General features: G+C 59.9%; 3 protein-coding genes across 3 annotated transcripts; 2 read left to right on the top strand and 1 right to left on the bottom strand.

The window, feature by feature from the left end:
- Positions 1–3698: 3698 nt before the first annotated feature.
- Positions 3699–4900, top strand: COLE_01253 (uncharacterized protein; the record flags this gene model as incomplete). The annotated part of the gene is made up of 4 exons (XM_018420623.2): positions 3699–3769; positions 3810–3841; positions 4309–4534; positions 4813–4900. The coding sequence occupies 4 exons, from the start codon at positions 3699–3701 to the stop codon at positions 4898–4900; spliced, it is 417 nt and encodes a 138-aa protein (XP_018283066.1).
- Positions 4901–5128: 228 nt separating this feature from the next.
- On the top strand, positions 5129–7975 carry COLE_01252 (uncharacterized protein; the record flags this gene model as incomplete). The annotated part of the gene is made up of 5 exons (XM_018425061.1): positions 5129–5209; positions 5251–5344; positions 5381–6003; positions 6037–7842; positions 7880–7975. 5 exons carry the CDS (start codon positions 5129–5131, stop codon positions 7973–7975), a joined length of 2700 nt encoding a protein of 899 aa, XP_018283067.1.
- Positions 7976–8738: 763 nt separating this feature from the next.
- COLE_01251 (uncharacterized protein) lies at positions 8739–13883 on the bottom strand (the record flags this gene model as incomplete). Its single annotated transcript, XM_018424726.1, has 7 exons — positions 8739–11161; positions 11201–11574; positions 11644–11765; positions 11868–12205; positions 12260–13170; positions 13239–13515; positions 13685–13883. 7 exons carry the CDS (start codon positions 13881–13883, stop codon positions 8739–8741), a joined length of 4644 nt encoding a protein of 1547 aa, XP_018283068.1.
- Between the last annotated feature and the right edge of the window lie 148 nt (positions 13884–14031).

Genomic DNA, 14031 nt, shown 5'->3' with positions numbered 1-14031 from the left:
TCGCATTCGGAACTCTCGGATCCTACATCAGCTTTACGTCAAGACCGCTCTCCTTCTCGGGTCTGACCTAGTCCAGTCGACACACGCCATTTCACGACGCTGACGTACGGACAGACCACACACTGGGCCAGCCAGTGGCACTACTAACTGTCTACTGACACAGGTCTGCTGGAGGAGGCCTCAGTGCTCTTTCTGCCCGATCGCATCGTTGGGACAGACGGCGGCTTCGGCGTGTGTCCTGTTTCGCACGAGCAGGTACGGGCTTGCGCGGCCCCGGTCGACGGTGGGAGACGCGCCTAGCACCGAGCTCAGGCTCGTCGTGCGAAGTAGCGTACGGCGACGCTCGGGTCCTCTCGGTGTTGATGGCGGGTGCCGCGCGCAAGAGGTCGCGACGGAGGGAGAAGTCTTGTGTGAGTGTGAGCGTTGGACGGCGTGGGATAAGGAGTATGGGAGAGACATGCGTTCATGAAGCGAGGGAAGGAGATGTGAACATGGGAAGGTGGATGAAAGATGGGAAGGTATGGGTGGGGTGGGGAGGAATGGGGAGGGATGGGGAGGAGGATGCCAATGGACTATGCCCCAACCAGCTCCCAGGCTGTAGTCCAACCACTGCCTGCGCTTGCGGGCCGACCAAGTGCGAGTCCGCTGGCAGGTCATTGGCGTGCCAGCGCTAAGAGAGGAGCGAGAGCGAGCACATCCGCGTTCTCACTGACAACGCCAGGGAGATTGCGGGACTCGTGTGCCATCCATGGCTGGACGGGAGCGAGATGAGAGCAGGAAGGGAGGAAGAGCCGAAGTGCAGTCGAAAGATGCGTGGTGGCTTGGACTCACCGACAGGAACGGCTGCCGCGACCAGCGCAGCAAGGACGGCGAGCAGGGGTCCGCGCATGTTGAATGCGATGAGTGATGCGGTGGTTACGACAACGACTGGACTTGACCTGTGATGACAACGGTGCACAGCGAGCAAGTTGATCACTCGCTGTGCAGCCGTCAAGAGAGCTAGATCCTGCGATCATGTGAATGAAGGGGGAGGCCTGCGGCGGCATGAGAAGCACCGCAGCAAGCAACTTGTGTTCCTTGCTGCGTAGCGCGACTGTGTGTCGGTCGACACCATACACATCCAACACGTCATATGTGGTGTGCGGAATATCCACAGAAATGAAAAACACTCGCGAAAATACTGTCCAAGAGAGCGTCACACCGAACTGTGGTTGACACAGCTCTTGGACTCCGCATCCAGTTTCGACAGTGCAATAGTCGCAAGATGAGATCCTACTTGGCAAGTGGATGCATGTACGAGTCTGCTTTAATATACATATAATCAGAACCGGGTGCTGCACAACACTCAGACCCCGTCCCAGCCACAAGTTGTTGCCGGAGATTTGGCGAAAGATCTTCGACTATTGACTCGAGATGCGCCACATGATAATGCCTTGCCTATTGCCTCGTGTTCGTCACTTTGGAGGAGCCCACACAGAAGGCTGTAAATTGATGAAAACTACAACGTGGCAAGGCTATGTGGCTGAACAAGGTTAGTTGGGGTAACAAGCTGATTGTTCTCGGTACATCACTGAGAGCAAACCCGTCAAGGCCGACCATGCTTCCACCCGAATCTCTTGGAGTTTGAATCGCATGCCAGCACATGGAAAGGGAGCGCTGAGAGCGTCGCTCACCGCAACTCGCCCTGAGCATGGTCCATTGTGGCTTTCCCGTCGATAGCTTCAGAAATGCCTGGTCGCGCGGGAGACATTTCTCACGCTCTGTACCGTAGGAGCGAGCTATTTGCGTTCTTTTCACATGTTTTCGGTTGATACTCCAGGATTGCCGTCCCACGCCACAACCCATCGAGAAGGAGGATGTGTAGCACTTATGGGAGCTGTGCCACACATTCTGCTCGCTTTCACACTCAACACACTCCCAGGCTCCCACTGGTTATCCCACCACCTTCACCAGACGCTTAAAATGCGCTCGAGTTCCCTCACCTTTTACTCCTCACCACTACTTCCCAACTCTCCACCACTGCCACCAGCTCTCCGCCCCAATAAACATCCTCCAGGCTTCAGCCTCCAGCCTTTTTATCAAATCAAAAATGAACGACCACCCTCCCCACCCCCCCTCCCGGCTACTACTGGGAGAATGTCTGCGCCGGCGACCCCTTCCAGCGCAACCTTAATAGTGAGTTTCGGTCCTAGGCAGATTCACTGACACCAGAAAAATGCAGCGGCTTCTGGAACGGCTACATGTGGGTGTGCCACTTTTGCACCCGCACTCTCCGCTGAAGGGCAACAAACCCTTGCCCACCGTTAATAGGCAGCGGAGAAGGATCCGAAACAGCGGGCCAGAAGATTATGTAGGGGAATGCACGAGTTAGTTGAAGGTGACAAACGCTGCCGCTTCATTAAGCTGAATAGCCGACGCCTCAGTAAAGCAGAGGTCCGTGCGCGCTCGGATATCTCGACCAGAGTATAATACCATCGCATCTTCTCGTCCCTCGTCCAACCTGAACACTGCACATGACCCACACCGCCACGACCATCACATCGCTCAGCACGTCGGGTACATGTACGCGAACCTACACGATGCCACCATCTTTCCCACCACCACCACCACCTCCGGCTTCCACCACCCTGGGACGGCCCCCAATGGGCCCGCTTCCGGACCGGTCGGAGGCGGCCACGCCGCCCACGCCACATTCCGTCCTTCCCCGCCTCCGCCCGCCGCCGCCTGCCCGCACCATCCTCCGCGTCCCACTGTGTCCACACGTCGTCGCCGAATTCTCGCACCCCGACAAGGCAGTCGTCTTCACTGCAACGTGCAGCCGATGCCGCTGGGTGCGGTGTCGGGTGTCTATCGGGCCACGCGGCATCATACAGCAGGTCGAGGAGGTTGGGCCCGAGGCAGAGGTCGAGAATGAATCACAGGCTCCTCCCGTTAGCCCTGCATAAACCGGCAAGATGTGGCGCGTGTGCATCGCAGGCACGCACCCTCTCACCCGACGGTGCCGGACCTACCTCCTCCTTTGCCTGTGCTTTTGTCCGCGCGACATATAACCATGCACCGATGACCAAACCCGCCAAAGTCCTTCTGTCTACCTCGAGCTGCGGTCCCCTTCACCACAGCTACGCACAGCTTGCCATCGCACCTGCATTACAGCCAAGATGCGCTTCATCGCCCCACCACCCCGCGTCGAGATCAACCCCGGGCCATTCTGCACCGGCGAGTTGGATGACGAGAATGAAGGACGTACGTTATGGAACGCATGGGAGATCTAACTCTAGTCAAATGCTGTCCTCTCGTCGGTGAACGCGAGCCCATCTGCGTCTATTGCGGCCACCACTTGGTTTACGGTTGAGGTGGAGAGAGAGTGGAGATGTGTTTGCATTGTAGTTCTAAGGCCAACTCGGGTTATGTTTGATGTGTGCTTCTTTTGCCCTTGGGTTCACGTCCTTTGTCAGTGGAAACGTAGTCATCTGTCAGATGTCAGCACCCCAGACCCAGCTGTGATGCATGATTCTCCAAATTCCGATCATTTGGAACCAAACATTTCGATTGTTACCTAACGCCACGCGCAACTCGCGTGGCCTTCCGCGCCACCCTCAAAATGCCCGAATCCCCGTCCTCCGGCACCGCAGCGCACCACTCACCTGACGCCCATTACTCGCCACCTAACCGACGCCGAACACCATCACCGAGTCATCATGGTCAGCCTCGCACGGACGATCCGGCATGCGCGCAAGGTCGGGCTGAAGGAGTGGTTCTACCAGCTCGGGTGAGTGAATGCTCGGCGAGGAGGGCGCGGCTGACGACAGCACAATCGGTGACGCCAAGGCCGGAACTATGGGTGCGTTGCGCGCGCGGCGCGCGGGTCAGGCGGAGACGGCGGATGTCAGCTGGTCTTTGGGACGGAGAGCGGAGGCAGCAGGGTGCGGCGGAGGCTGCGGAGGGTGAGGGAAGGCCCGAAGTGGACGGAGGAAGGCTTCAGCACGCGATGGACGCTGCGCCGATGCGTGGCGAGCTCGCGTACCCTGAGTCCGCTGCGCGCGCGGCAGGGCTCGAGGGGCAGAACAGCGCAATCATGTGCTTCATGCGCGAAGCGCCGGTCGCCATGTCTCATCGGGGACATGTGCGCCGAGCCTCCACCTCGGATTCACCTCCGATCCGCCATGAGTCTTATCCACCTCGGCCACCTCCTGACCCCCGTTGCGCTTACCGTCGCATTCTCCGCACCGTCGTCGACTCAGAGCAGCCGTTCGCGAAACTCTCCGACTTGTCCCGCCCGTCTCCGAGAGGAGCTTACGCTAACCCTAGTCGGCAAGGACCAGTTCGGGAACCGGTACTTCCAGGAGTACGACGCGAACGAGGAGCTGCCCGGCCGTCAGCGCTGGGTGCTGTACGAGCAGTACGACTTCAACGCGTCGCAGGTCCCGCGCGAGTGGGCTTCGTGGCTCAACCACATCCGCATGGAGCCGCCCACTGAGGACCCCGTTGTTAAGAAGAGCGAGCAGCCGTGGCAAGTGCCTTACTTTGAGAACCTGTGAGTACGACGAGGCAGCGGGGGCGAGGGAGGAAGGGTGGGGAGCGTCGAAGTGCAGCCGCGCCGATGGCGGCGGGGTTGACATGAGCGAGAGGGACGGTGACGGTGATGTGGACTGTTTGTGACCGTTGAATACGGGCCCAGGTTACGCGGGCTGGGTCGGGGCATGGGCTGGGTCATGGCTCATCATGCCCGTCTTTGGCTCAGGTGCTTGGTAGTTGAACAGCGCTTGTCTCGGTCGCTGCAAAGTCCCACAGGAATCCAGCCGCTGACCGCAGTACCGGCACGCGTGGCAAGTTCACCACGTACTCGACCGTCAAGCCCAAGGTTGAGGCATGGGAGCCCAAGATCAAGCCCCGCTCATAGGTCAATCTCATAAGGAGTATGCATAAGTAGACTGGTTGTGCGTGGCCTGGTGGCGCACGCCAGCGAGCGAGGGGATGTAGGACCTAAGTGGGGATATGAATATTACAGTCGGCGGCACGTGGCGGGAGTTGCAGAGCCGATCATTCAGGCACGGAATGCTTCCGCCAGGACGCGCTGCGACTGTTGACATCGCGTCGCATTCCCCGTCCGTCTTCATTATCCAACAACATGTCATCAATCACGCCGTTTACTCCACGGCCATCGCGGAATAGAAATCATTTGGGACTTTCTCGGGCTGAGGAGAAGCGCGTGCGTTGGGCGCTGGGGCTTCTGGCGGTGGCTGACGGCAGGTCACAGGTACGCTCGCCTCAGTTCGGCGCGTCGGCACCGCGGCTATACGCGAGGAGCTCCAGGACACACCAGATGCGGCGGCGATGGCACTGGGTTAGTTTTTCCTTGCAAACAGTCTTCTAACGGCAGCGGAGGCGCGCATATCCGAGCGCGAGCAGCGTGATCGACCAGATAGTCGACGAAGCGAGCGACCTTCATCGCGTTTCAATCTCGACCGCGATACACGACCATCTTCCTCCGCATCTCGACACCGGGAACCGCCACGGGGCGGAGAAGGGCTAGGACGCGAGCGTGAGCGGAAACATGAAAGTGAACGTGACCGCGAGCGGGACCCACGAGAACGACGAGATGTGCGGCGCGAGCGTGTGATCGACGTGGAGATCCGACACGTTGAGCGGGAGTCACCGGCGCCAGGCAGTCCCGCGCAGCCACGGCGACTGCTAGACGGTGTACCGCTGCCGGTGCAAGAGGCTTGGGTGTGCGAGGACTTTATGTACCTCCTGCAGGGCGTAGAGGGGAGTCTCATCACTTACGCGGAAGGATACGACCCATTGGATGCCGAGCAACGGCTCAAAGGCGCTCGGTGGCGAGTCGACCCAAGTCTCGACCCGTCGCTCCTCAGCCTCGTCAATCGTCTTCTTCCCCTCGCCACGTTCTTTACGTCGGTCGAGGCGTCCATCGAGTTGCGCAACTCGCCTGAGTTTGGGATGGTGTCACACGCGCTTGGGAGCGGAATCCGTGGCATGCTCAAGGTAGGCCAATTCTGAATTGATGGCTAACGGCAGGAATACCGTGTCCTTACCGCCCAGCTCGAGTCATTGTTCAACTCGTCGTCTACGTTCACCCTCCAGACGCTTTACTTCCATCTCCACCCTACACTGCACACGATGTCGCTGCTGAGTTCATTGTGCCTCGCACTTGAGACCGAGGAGACAGCGGGCGAAAGCGAATCAGATGACGACGACGACTTTGGTGGCATGGCTGATCAGCTCGGCCTTGGCGGGGAAGGGCTCAAGGGACTCATGAAGAACCTCAAGGCGCAGGAAGCTGGCGGGTTGATAGGCGGCGGCGGGCTCGTTGTCGGTGGCGAGGTGCTCGGAATCATATGTGAGCGTGAGGCTACGATGAGCGGCGACCCAACAGCGACAACACTTCACTCTCAACTGCTCCTGCACGCATCTCAGCCGTACGTGCGCATGCTCCTGCGCTGGATCACGACCGGTTATCTGTCCGACCCTTTCGACGAGTTTATGGTCAAGGAGAGCGGACACATCACCAAGGGTGTGTTGGAAAGCGACTACACAGATGAATACTGGGAACGGAGGTATACGCTGCGAGACGGGTCATCGCTGGCGGCCCCTAAGGCTGGGGGTGGCAAGGCGCCATCCTTGACTACCGCCGTCCCAGCCCCGCGCACCGGCACGAATCGTCTACCTGGCGGCGCCTGCATTCCTGCCTTCCTGCAGCCGTGGAAGCACAAGATTCTCCTTGCCGGGAAGTACCTGAACGTGATGCGCGAATGCGGGATCGACGTCAAGAGGGAAGCGACGGCCGACAGCGACGAGCCCGTCGTCATGAACGAGGCCAAGTTCTCCCGTCGCATCGAGGACGCATACATACACGCCAACCAAAGCCTGCTTAAACTACTGGTCGAGGAGCAGGAGCTAATCCCGCACCTCCGCTCACTCAAACACTACTTTTTCGCAGACCAGAGCGACTTTCTCACAAATTTCTTGGACCTGGCAAGAGCCGACCTTACGCGCAAGCCGGCAAAATCGGTGTCAATCGTCAAGCTCCAATCTCTTCTCGACCTTGCCGTGCGCAACCCGGCCTCGAGCTCGTCGAATGACCCGTACAAGGACAACCTGAAGGTTACAATGGCCAGCCAAGGTCTCTACGACTGGTTGCTGAAGATTGTCTCGCATCAGGGGACCACGTCCGAGGGCGACCTCGACTTTGGCACAGGCCTTGACTTCGACAAGCCCGAGGCCGCATTAATGGGCATCGATGCCGTGGCCTTCGACTACAGCGTAAAGTTTCCCTTGAGCCTCGTGATCAGCCGCAAGGCAGTGACACGCTACCAGCTTATCTTCCGCTTCCTTGTGCACCTGCATCATCTCGAGTCGGGCCTCAGCGAGATGTGGCTGGAGCAGAAGGGCGAGCTGTGGCGTTCGTCCACAGGCAACGCCGACATGGAGACGTGGAAAGTGCGCGTCTGTGCCTTGCGCGCGAGAATGCTCGTCTTTGTGCGCCAGATGCTTGCGTACGCCACGGCCGAGGTGCTCGAGTCCAACTGGCGCGCGCTCGAGGCCAAGCTTGCCCACGTCAGCACTGTCGACCAGCTGATGCGCGACCACGTCGACTTTCTCGACACGTGCCTCAAGCAGTGTATGCTCACGAACAGCAAGCTGCTGGGCGTGTACGCCAAGCTTATGCGCACGATCGCCGCATTCGTCTCGTACCAGGACAACTTCAGCCGCGCGCTCACGAGCTTCCGCGATGACCCGCTCACAGAGAGCGACGCATACAAGTCGCAGTCGAGATGGACGATCCTCGAGAAGTTCGAGATCAACTTCAACCACAACGCACATGTGAGTTGCACCGCGTCGGCCACTCCGCTCACACCAGCTCCACCTCGACGCCGTTACTCACAACGCTGGGTCCGAGAACGTGTCGCTCCTCGCCCTCGTCACGCGGCTGCACCAGACGACGAAGCGCATGTAGCCGCGCGGCGCCACGGACCGCGGGCATACAACGGAGAGCGTGCGATGCGGGGAGGAAGACCATCCGCGCTGTGCGGATCGTGCTCAGCAGGGGAGAGTGCGCCCACGCCGTAAACTCGACGTCAGCGGCGCTCGGTTCGTGAGTCACGGAGATCGAGCTGCCCGCTTCAGTGATGGGCAGTCACGCATGTGACTATGCCGAGAACATCACGCATCACGCTTCAGGTGATTAGATGTCTACATAACATGGTGTATCAGTACGCGACGACACGAGGTATCAAAATGACAAGTGTCTGTCTGACACGCGGACGAGAGGCTGTTGACATGTTGACATGTTTTTGCCCGTGTTTCAGTTGGGTTCCAGTGCCTTGATGGCTGCCACTCTGCGCTCTCTCATCACCATACATGCGGTATATCCACCTGTACAGCAGTACTACAGCCAAACAAACTACGTGGTATCACATGACGGAAATTGGACAGGCGGTAGACCTAGCTGGGCGCTGTCGAAACACTTCGAGACATGACAAGCCCGCGCGGCCCACCTCGCGCACCGAGGCGTGGCGGGGCGCGGGGCATAAACCCCAACGAACGAAAGGAAGGCAGGTATGAATCTACAGCGCCCCAGCGGCCGAAGTGGCGCGGGGCGCGCGGCTGGCCGAGTCGGCCGGGCCGGCGGACAAGACAGATAGCGGACACGGGACGACTCTCGCGCTCTCTGGCGACGCATCCGGAATTAATGGTCAGATTTCTTAGAAGCACTGCTGTTAGCGGACATTGAGGAATGAACTTGCCTTGAGCTTCTGGTCTGACCGCTTGTTGACCTTGCGGTCGACGGCACGCTCGAGCTGCGCCTTGTACTGCAGCACCTCGTTGCGCGCACCCTCGAGACGCTGGCGGTCGGCTATCCGCTCGTATTGTGCGTCGGCAAGCTCGTTTTTCATCTCGACCACGTCGCGGCGCAAGCTGTCGCGCTCGCGCTTGAGCTCGGCCAACTCGCGGTTGACATCGTCGACGCGCACCTTGAGCTTCGAGTTGGTCTTGCGCAGCTCAATGAGGTCCTTTGTGAACGCCTCGTTGTTGCGCTGCTCTGTCTCGAGCTGCGACTTGAGCTCCAAGAGTCTTTCCTCGGTCTCGGAGATCTGGCGAAGTGCCTCCTCGCGCTCGGCGTACGCCCGGTCGCGCTCGACCTCGGCGTTGGTGACCATGCTGTCTGGGCGCACCACAGACGCGTGAGACGCAGATCTAGGGTGGTGCCCGTCGTGCGAGTCATGGTCGTACCGTGATGACCGTGCGCTCTCGATTGACCCCTCGTGGTGCGACATACGCGGAAGAGACGAGTTGGTGAGCGTAGGCGACATGATCGCCTCGCGGCCCGCAGGCAGTGGTGGCAAGGGGGCGGTCGGGGGAGGACCGATGGGCGGCAGCTTGGTGCGCGAGCTGCGGTCGATGATCGAAGTCTTCGAATCACGGTTGCGCTCAACTTGCTGCTGGAGCGAAGCGTTGTCGGCAGAGAGGGTCGAGCAACGCTTCTCAAGCTCGGCGAGGCGGTTGAGGTCACCCGAGCGCTGCATCTCGTGCTCGTCACGTATCTTGGAGAGCTCGAACTTGACCTGGTCGGCGTTGATCTTGAGTTGCCTCTTCTCGTCCTCAGCGGCGGTGAGGGCCTTCTCCATCTCCTCCATGGCCTGGACGACAATGTTGTGCTCCTCGAAGGGTATCAGGTCCTTGACGTCAGGACGGTTGGCAAGGTCCTGCTCGGCACGCTCCTTGGCCTCAGTGGCGGCCGCGAGCTCCTCTCGCACCGACTTGAGCGAGTTGGCGGTCGCCGCGAGCTCGCCCTGCAGAGCAGCGAGAACGGCTGCGTGCCTCTCCTCCAGCTCAGCCACCTTACGGTGATGCTCTGAAGTGAGAGTGTTGCGTTCAGTCTCGTGACGGCGACCTGTGGCAGCGACCTCCTCCCAAGCGGCATCGAGAGCAGTGCGCAGCTCGGTGACCTCGCCAGACTCTGTCTTCTGGCGCTTCTCGAATTCCTCCATCTTCGACTTGTGGGAGTTGTGCAGCTCCTCGAGCTCGCGGGCGTGCTGGTCCTTGGTCTTGCTGAGCTCTTCCGAGACAGACTTGAAGGTCTGCTTGTGCGTCTGCTCGAGGTCCTCCATGGCAAGCTTGTGCTCCTTGAACATCTTCTGGATCTCGTTCGAGTGGTCTTCCCGCAAGCGCTCGATAACCTCGTCAGTGTTCAGAGGCGAACCGTTGGTGAAGGCAGAGCTTTTCTCGAGGGACCGCTTGAGGTACTGGATCTCGGCCTCGCGTTGCCGCAACTGAGCCTCACGGTCGGCTACGGTCTTCTGGAGAAGGGAGAGGTCGATCTCCAGCGACTGGACGGAGCGGAGGGGCTTCATCGAGTCAAACGGCATCGACTGACGCTTGGGGAAGCGCTCGGCCTTAGGCGAGCGCTCGTACGTCATGCCATTGCCATTGGACGGAGACGCGCTCCACGAGTAGCGAGGCGAAGACGAGCCGTACGCGTACCCGGAGAGGCCCTGCGAAAGCGAAAGGGGACGGAGCAGGCGGAGCGGCTCAGACCGTGCCGAGTTGCGGAAATCGCCAGAACGAGACTGGGCATAAGGAGAGCGCATCATGGCCTGGTGCAGAGGGTCGTCCTGGATCTGCGGCGAGACAGCCCGGCTGGTGAGCTTCGGTGTCTGGAGAGTCGTATCCGACTCGCTCGACTCGTTGCCTGTGCTGCCACGTTTGTTGGGTGAATCAGGGCCTCGGGTGCTGTCCTCGTCCTCTAGTTCCTCATCCTGCTCAGTAGGGGGCTCGAGCGTCGGAGTTGCAGGGGCGTGCTGCATCTGCTCCAGACGAGCCTCAGCTTCCTGCAGGCGAGCGATAAGGACTTCATTGTCCTTGCGGAGCATGTCGACCTCGGACTCGGAGTCCTCGGCGATCGTTCTCAAGACAGGTGGTGTCTCGGGAGGAGTCGATGGCCCCTTCTCGGCAATGGTGGCAAGGTCGCGGCTGCTGCTCACTGGAGTGGGCTCCGAGTGCTCCTGGAGACGGGCCTGTAGAGACTCGATGCGCCGGTCGCGTGACTCGATCTCCTCCAGCAGCATGTCAACGTTGTGTTGGCCGTTGACCAGTGAAAGGCGCTCCTCGAGCTCGCTGATCGCCTTCTCGCGCTGCTCCGCTTCTTGTTCGTACCGCTCAACAAGTCGGGCGAGCTCACCGCTACGCGCCTCGGCGGAGGCAATGCGGGTTTCGAGCTGCGAGATGTACGTGTTGCTCTTGACCGAGTCGGTCTTGAGCTGCTGAATCTCGGAGGTGAGGCCGGTAATCACCTCAGTTTGGCGGTCATCGTTATCGGTGAAACCACGGAACTTGGTCTCAAGGTCGCGAATGTAGGCTTCGGACGAGTCGTTGCGCTCGGTGAGCTTCGCGATGCGACCCTTGAGCTCGGTCACATAGGCCTCGTGCTCGCTAAGGCGCTCCTGCGTTTTTGCGAGATCGCTGGCCTGCTCCTCACGGGCCTGGTGGGCCAGCGCGGACGAAGCACGTTCCTCGGCCAGTTGCGATGTCAAGGAAGCGACAACTTTCTCGTACCTGTAGAGTCAGCGAGACCTCTATACCCCATTTCCAGTGTACCTTCGCGGTACCTGGCGGCGAACTCACTCCAGAACAACGGGCTCAATGGTCTCGTTGAACTTCCTAAGCTTGTCGTCCTCATCTTCGAACTGGTCGGGGTCGCTCAGGGCGACAATCTCACGGCATTTATGGAAGTATTGGTCCTGGAGCTAAAAGAGGGTCAGCTCCCCGTGCCTGCCAAACTGCACACAACGGCATCGGGCTGGGGCGGCAAAATGCGTCGATCCCCCTTCCCCACGACGGCGACTCACATGGCTAAATTCATCTTCCAGGTCAGTGAGCTTCTCTTGGAGTTCGACGACTTGGCGGAGCAATGCCTCCTCGTTGTTGGAACCATCGGCACCGCGGCCCCGCGTTTCACGCGGACCCTCGGCTTCTATCGTCGCAAGTTTTGAACGCAATTTTGTGACAGTGTTGCGCAGGTGGTCAATGTCGTCCCACCCCACCTCAGCCTGGTTCTTCTGGACCGAGTTCTTGATCCTCCTCGCTCGTGAGGCATAGTTGATGGTGTTGAGCGTCTCGCTGATATTATACTCGAGCGGTGAAATGCAGGCAATCATCGTGGTCATTGCATTGCCCCCAATGGAGTCTGCGAAGTTAGAATGTAAACTCTAACCGTGCTTTGCACTGCCCATGAACGTACCTTGGAGCAGGCGAGTGAGCTTCGAGTCGCGATACGGGATATGACCACGGTTCTTGGCGGGTTCAGAGAGCGCGGAAATGACATTGCCCAGGGCAAGGAGACCGCTGTTGATGGAGATACCCTCCTTCATACGTTCACCTTGCGCGGCAGTGCGCTTGAGACGCTCCGAGCCCGCCAAGTCAACCATGTTGAACTTGCTGGTCAGAATGACCGTCTCGTCATCGGAACCGCGGCCCATCGCGCCCACATGCACGCTGTTGGGGCGGCCAGCGAGCTTGCCAAAGCTGGATGGGGGAACGCGAGAGAAGACCGGAGTCGAAGAACGCGACCCCGGGCCCAACATGACAGACTGGGGCCGGCGGCCATTGGGCGTTCGAGGCCCATCCTCACTACCTGGCGAGCTGTCAACGCGACGCGACTGGATCAGGGTGAGGGAGAAGATGGCGTGGGATCGAGACGATGTGGCGTTCATGTTGGTCTCGCCGGTGCGTCGACGCGTCGAGCCCTCGCGAAGGAGGGTCATGACCTCGGAGACGTTGGAGACCTTGATCTCGCGCACGCCCGACCACACGATGCGCCCGTCGGCGTTTTCGCGAATGGACACTGGCATTCCAGTGTTCGCCAGGAGATCAATCATGTCCTCGTTATAGAGCTCGAGGAAGGATACCCGGCATTCCCACGAGGCACCTGCACCGGAGGCCAAGCGGATTTCCTCTGCACGACGGAAGACTGTCTCGACGGTGCGGGGAATGAGACCGGCTCTGGAGTCGTCTCCAAAGTCCAAGTAGTCGGCATCCTCGCCTGTCGTGCCCATCGAGTATGACTTGCCCGAGCTAGTTTGGCCATAACTAAAAGGTGTCAGTGTGATCTTGTTGGAGAGCTGGGAAGAAGGGGCGGGAGAGGGGGGTTGGCTGAATCCAGCGTCGTCAACGCGGGCGCACGCGGCGCTTGGACCGGCTGAAGGCATGTCGACACTTACGCCAAATATGTCACATTGAAGCCGCGAAGGAACTCTTCAATGCGGTCCTTGGACACGACCTCGTACATGTCAATTTGGGAAGCCTGCTCGCCCATGACACGGTCAAATGTGAAAGTGGGGTGACGCTTGGTGGTTGACACGATTGTGTTGGTGCCGGCAAGAACGGCTGGGTCGACGCTAACGCGGACCTCATTTTGCGAGATGGGATGAACGAGCACCTGGCGGTGACGGGGTGCGATGGAGGTGTCTGCTGGTTCCGAGGGGCGAATACGGAGGACTAGACGTCAGCAAAAACAGTGATCTCGACATGTCAACATGGGCTGGGCTCCCCGGAGGATCGGGGAACGGGTGGCGTCGGCCGGCATCATCCCTGTGGAACTCGCCCGGCTGCATACCAAGCCGGGCAGAACGGGTTGATAGCGGGAAGCCACTACGAAAAAACGCACCGACGCGAACCTGGCCCTTCTCGGCGTCGTCTGCAGACGAAGGGGTTGAGGAGGCCATGGAGTCGGCTAGACTTTGCATGGGCATGCCCATCTTGTAGCGACCGGATGCGGATTGGGGGCGGGGGATGGATGAAGGAGTGGGAGTGGGAGAGGCGACGAGCGACGCCCTGCGGCGAGGGGTAATGGCCGTGCCCGACATGGCTTTGGGCCGCGCGGCGGCGAGGGGAGGATGTGGGTGGGCGAGTGGACGGGCTGGGGGATGCTCAGTAGATGTTGGGAAAGGCCTGCGGCCTGCAGTGAGCAGCGCTAGAGAGGGAGATTAGATTCGCCGCTGGCCGAGGGGTGTG

The sequence above is a fragment of the Cutaneotrichosporon oleaginosum genome (genome assembly GCF_008065305.1).
Source record: "Cutaneotrichosporon oleaginosum strain ATCC 20508 chromosome Unknown ATCC20508_contig01, whole genome shotgun sequence".
Taxonomy (NCBI): domain Eukaryota; kingdom Fungi; phylum Basidiomycota; class Tremellomycetes; order Trichosporonales; family Trichosporonaceae; genus Cutaneotrichosporon; species Cutaneotrichosporon oleaginosum.
This window is presented reverse-complemented; position numbering and strand designations above follow the sequence as displayed.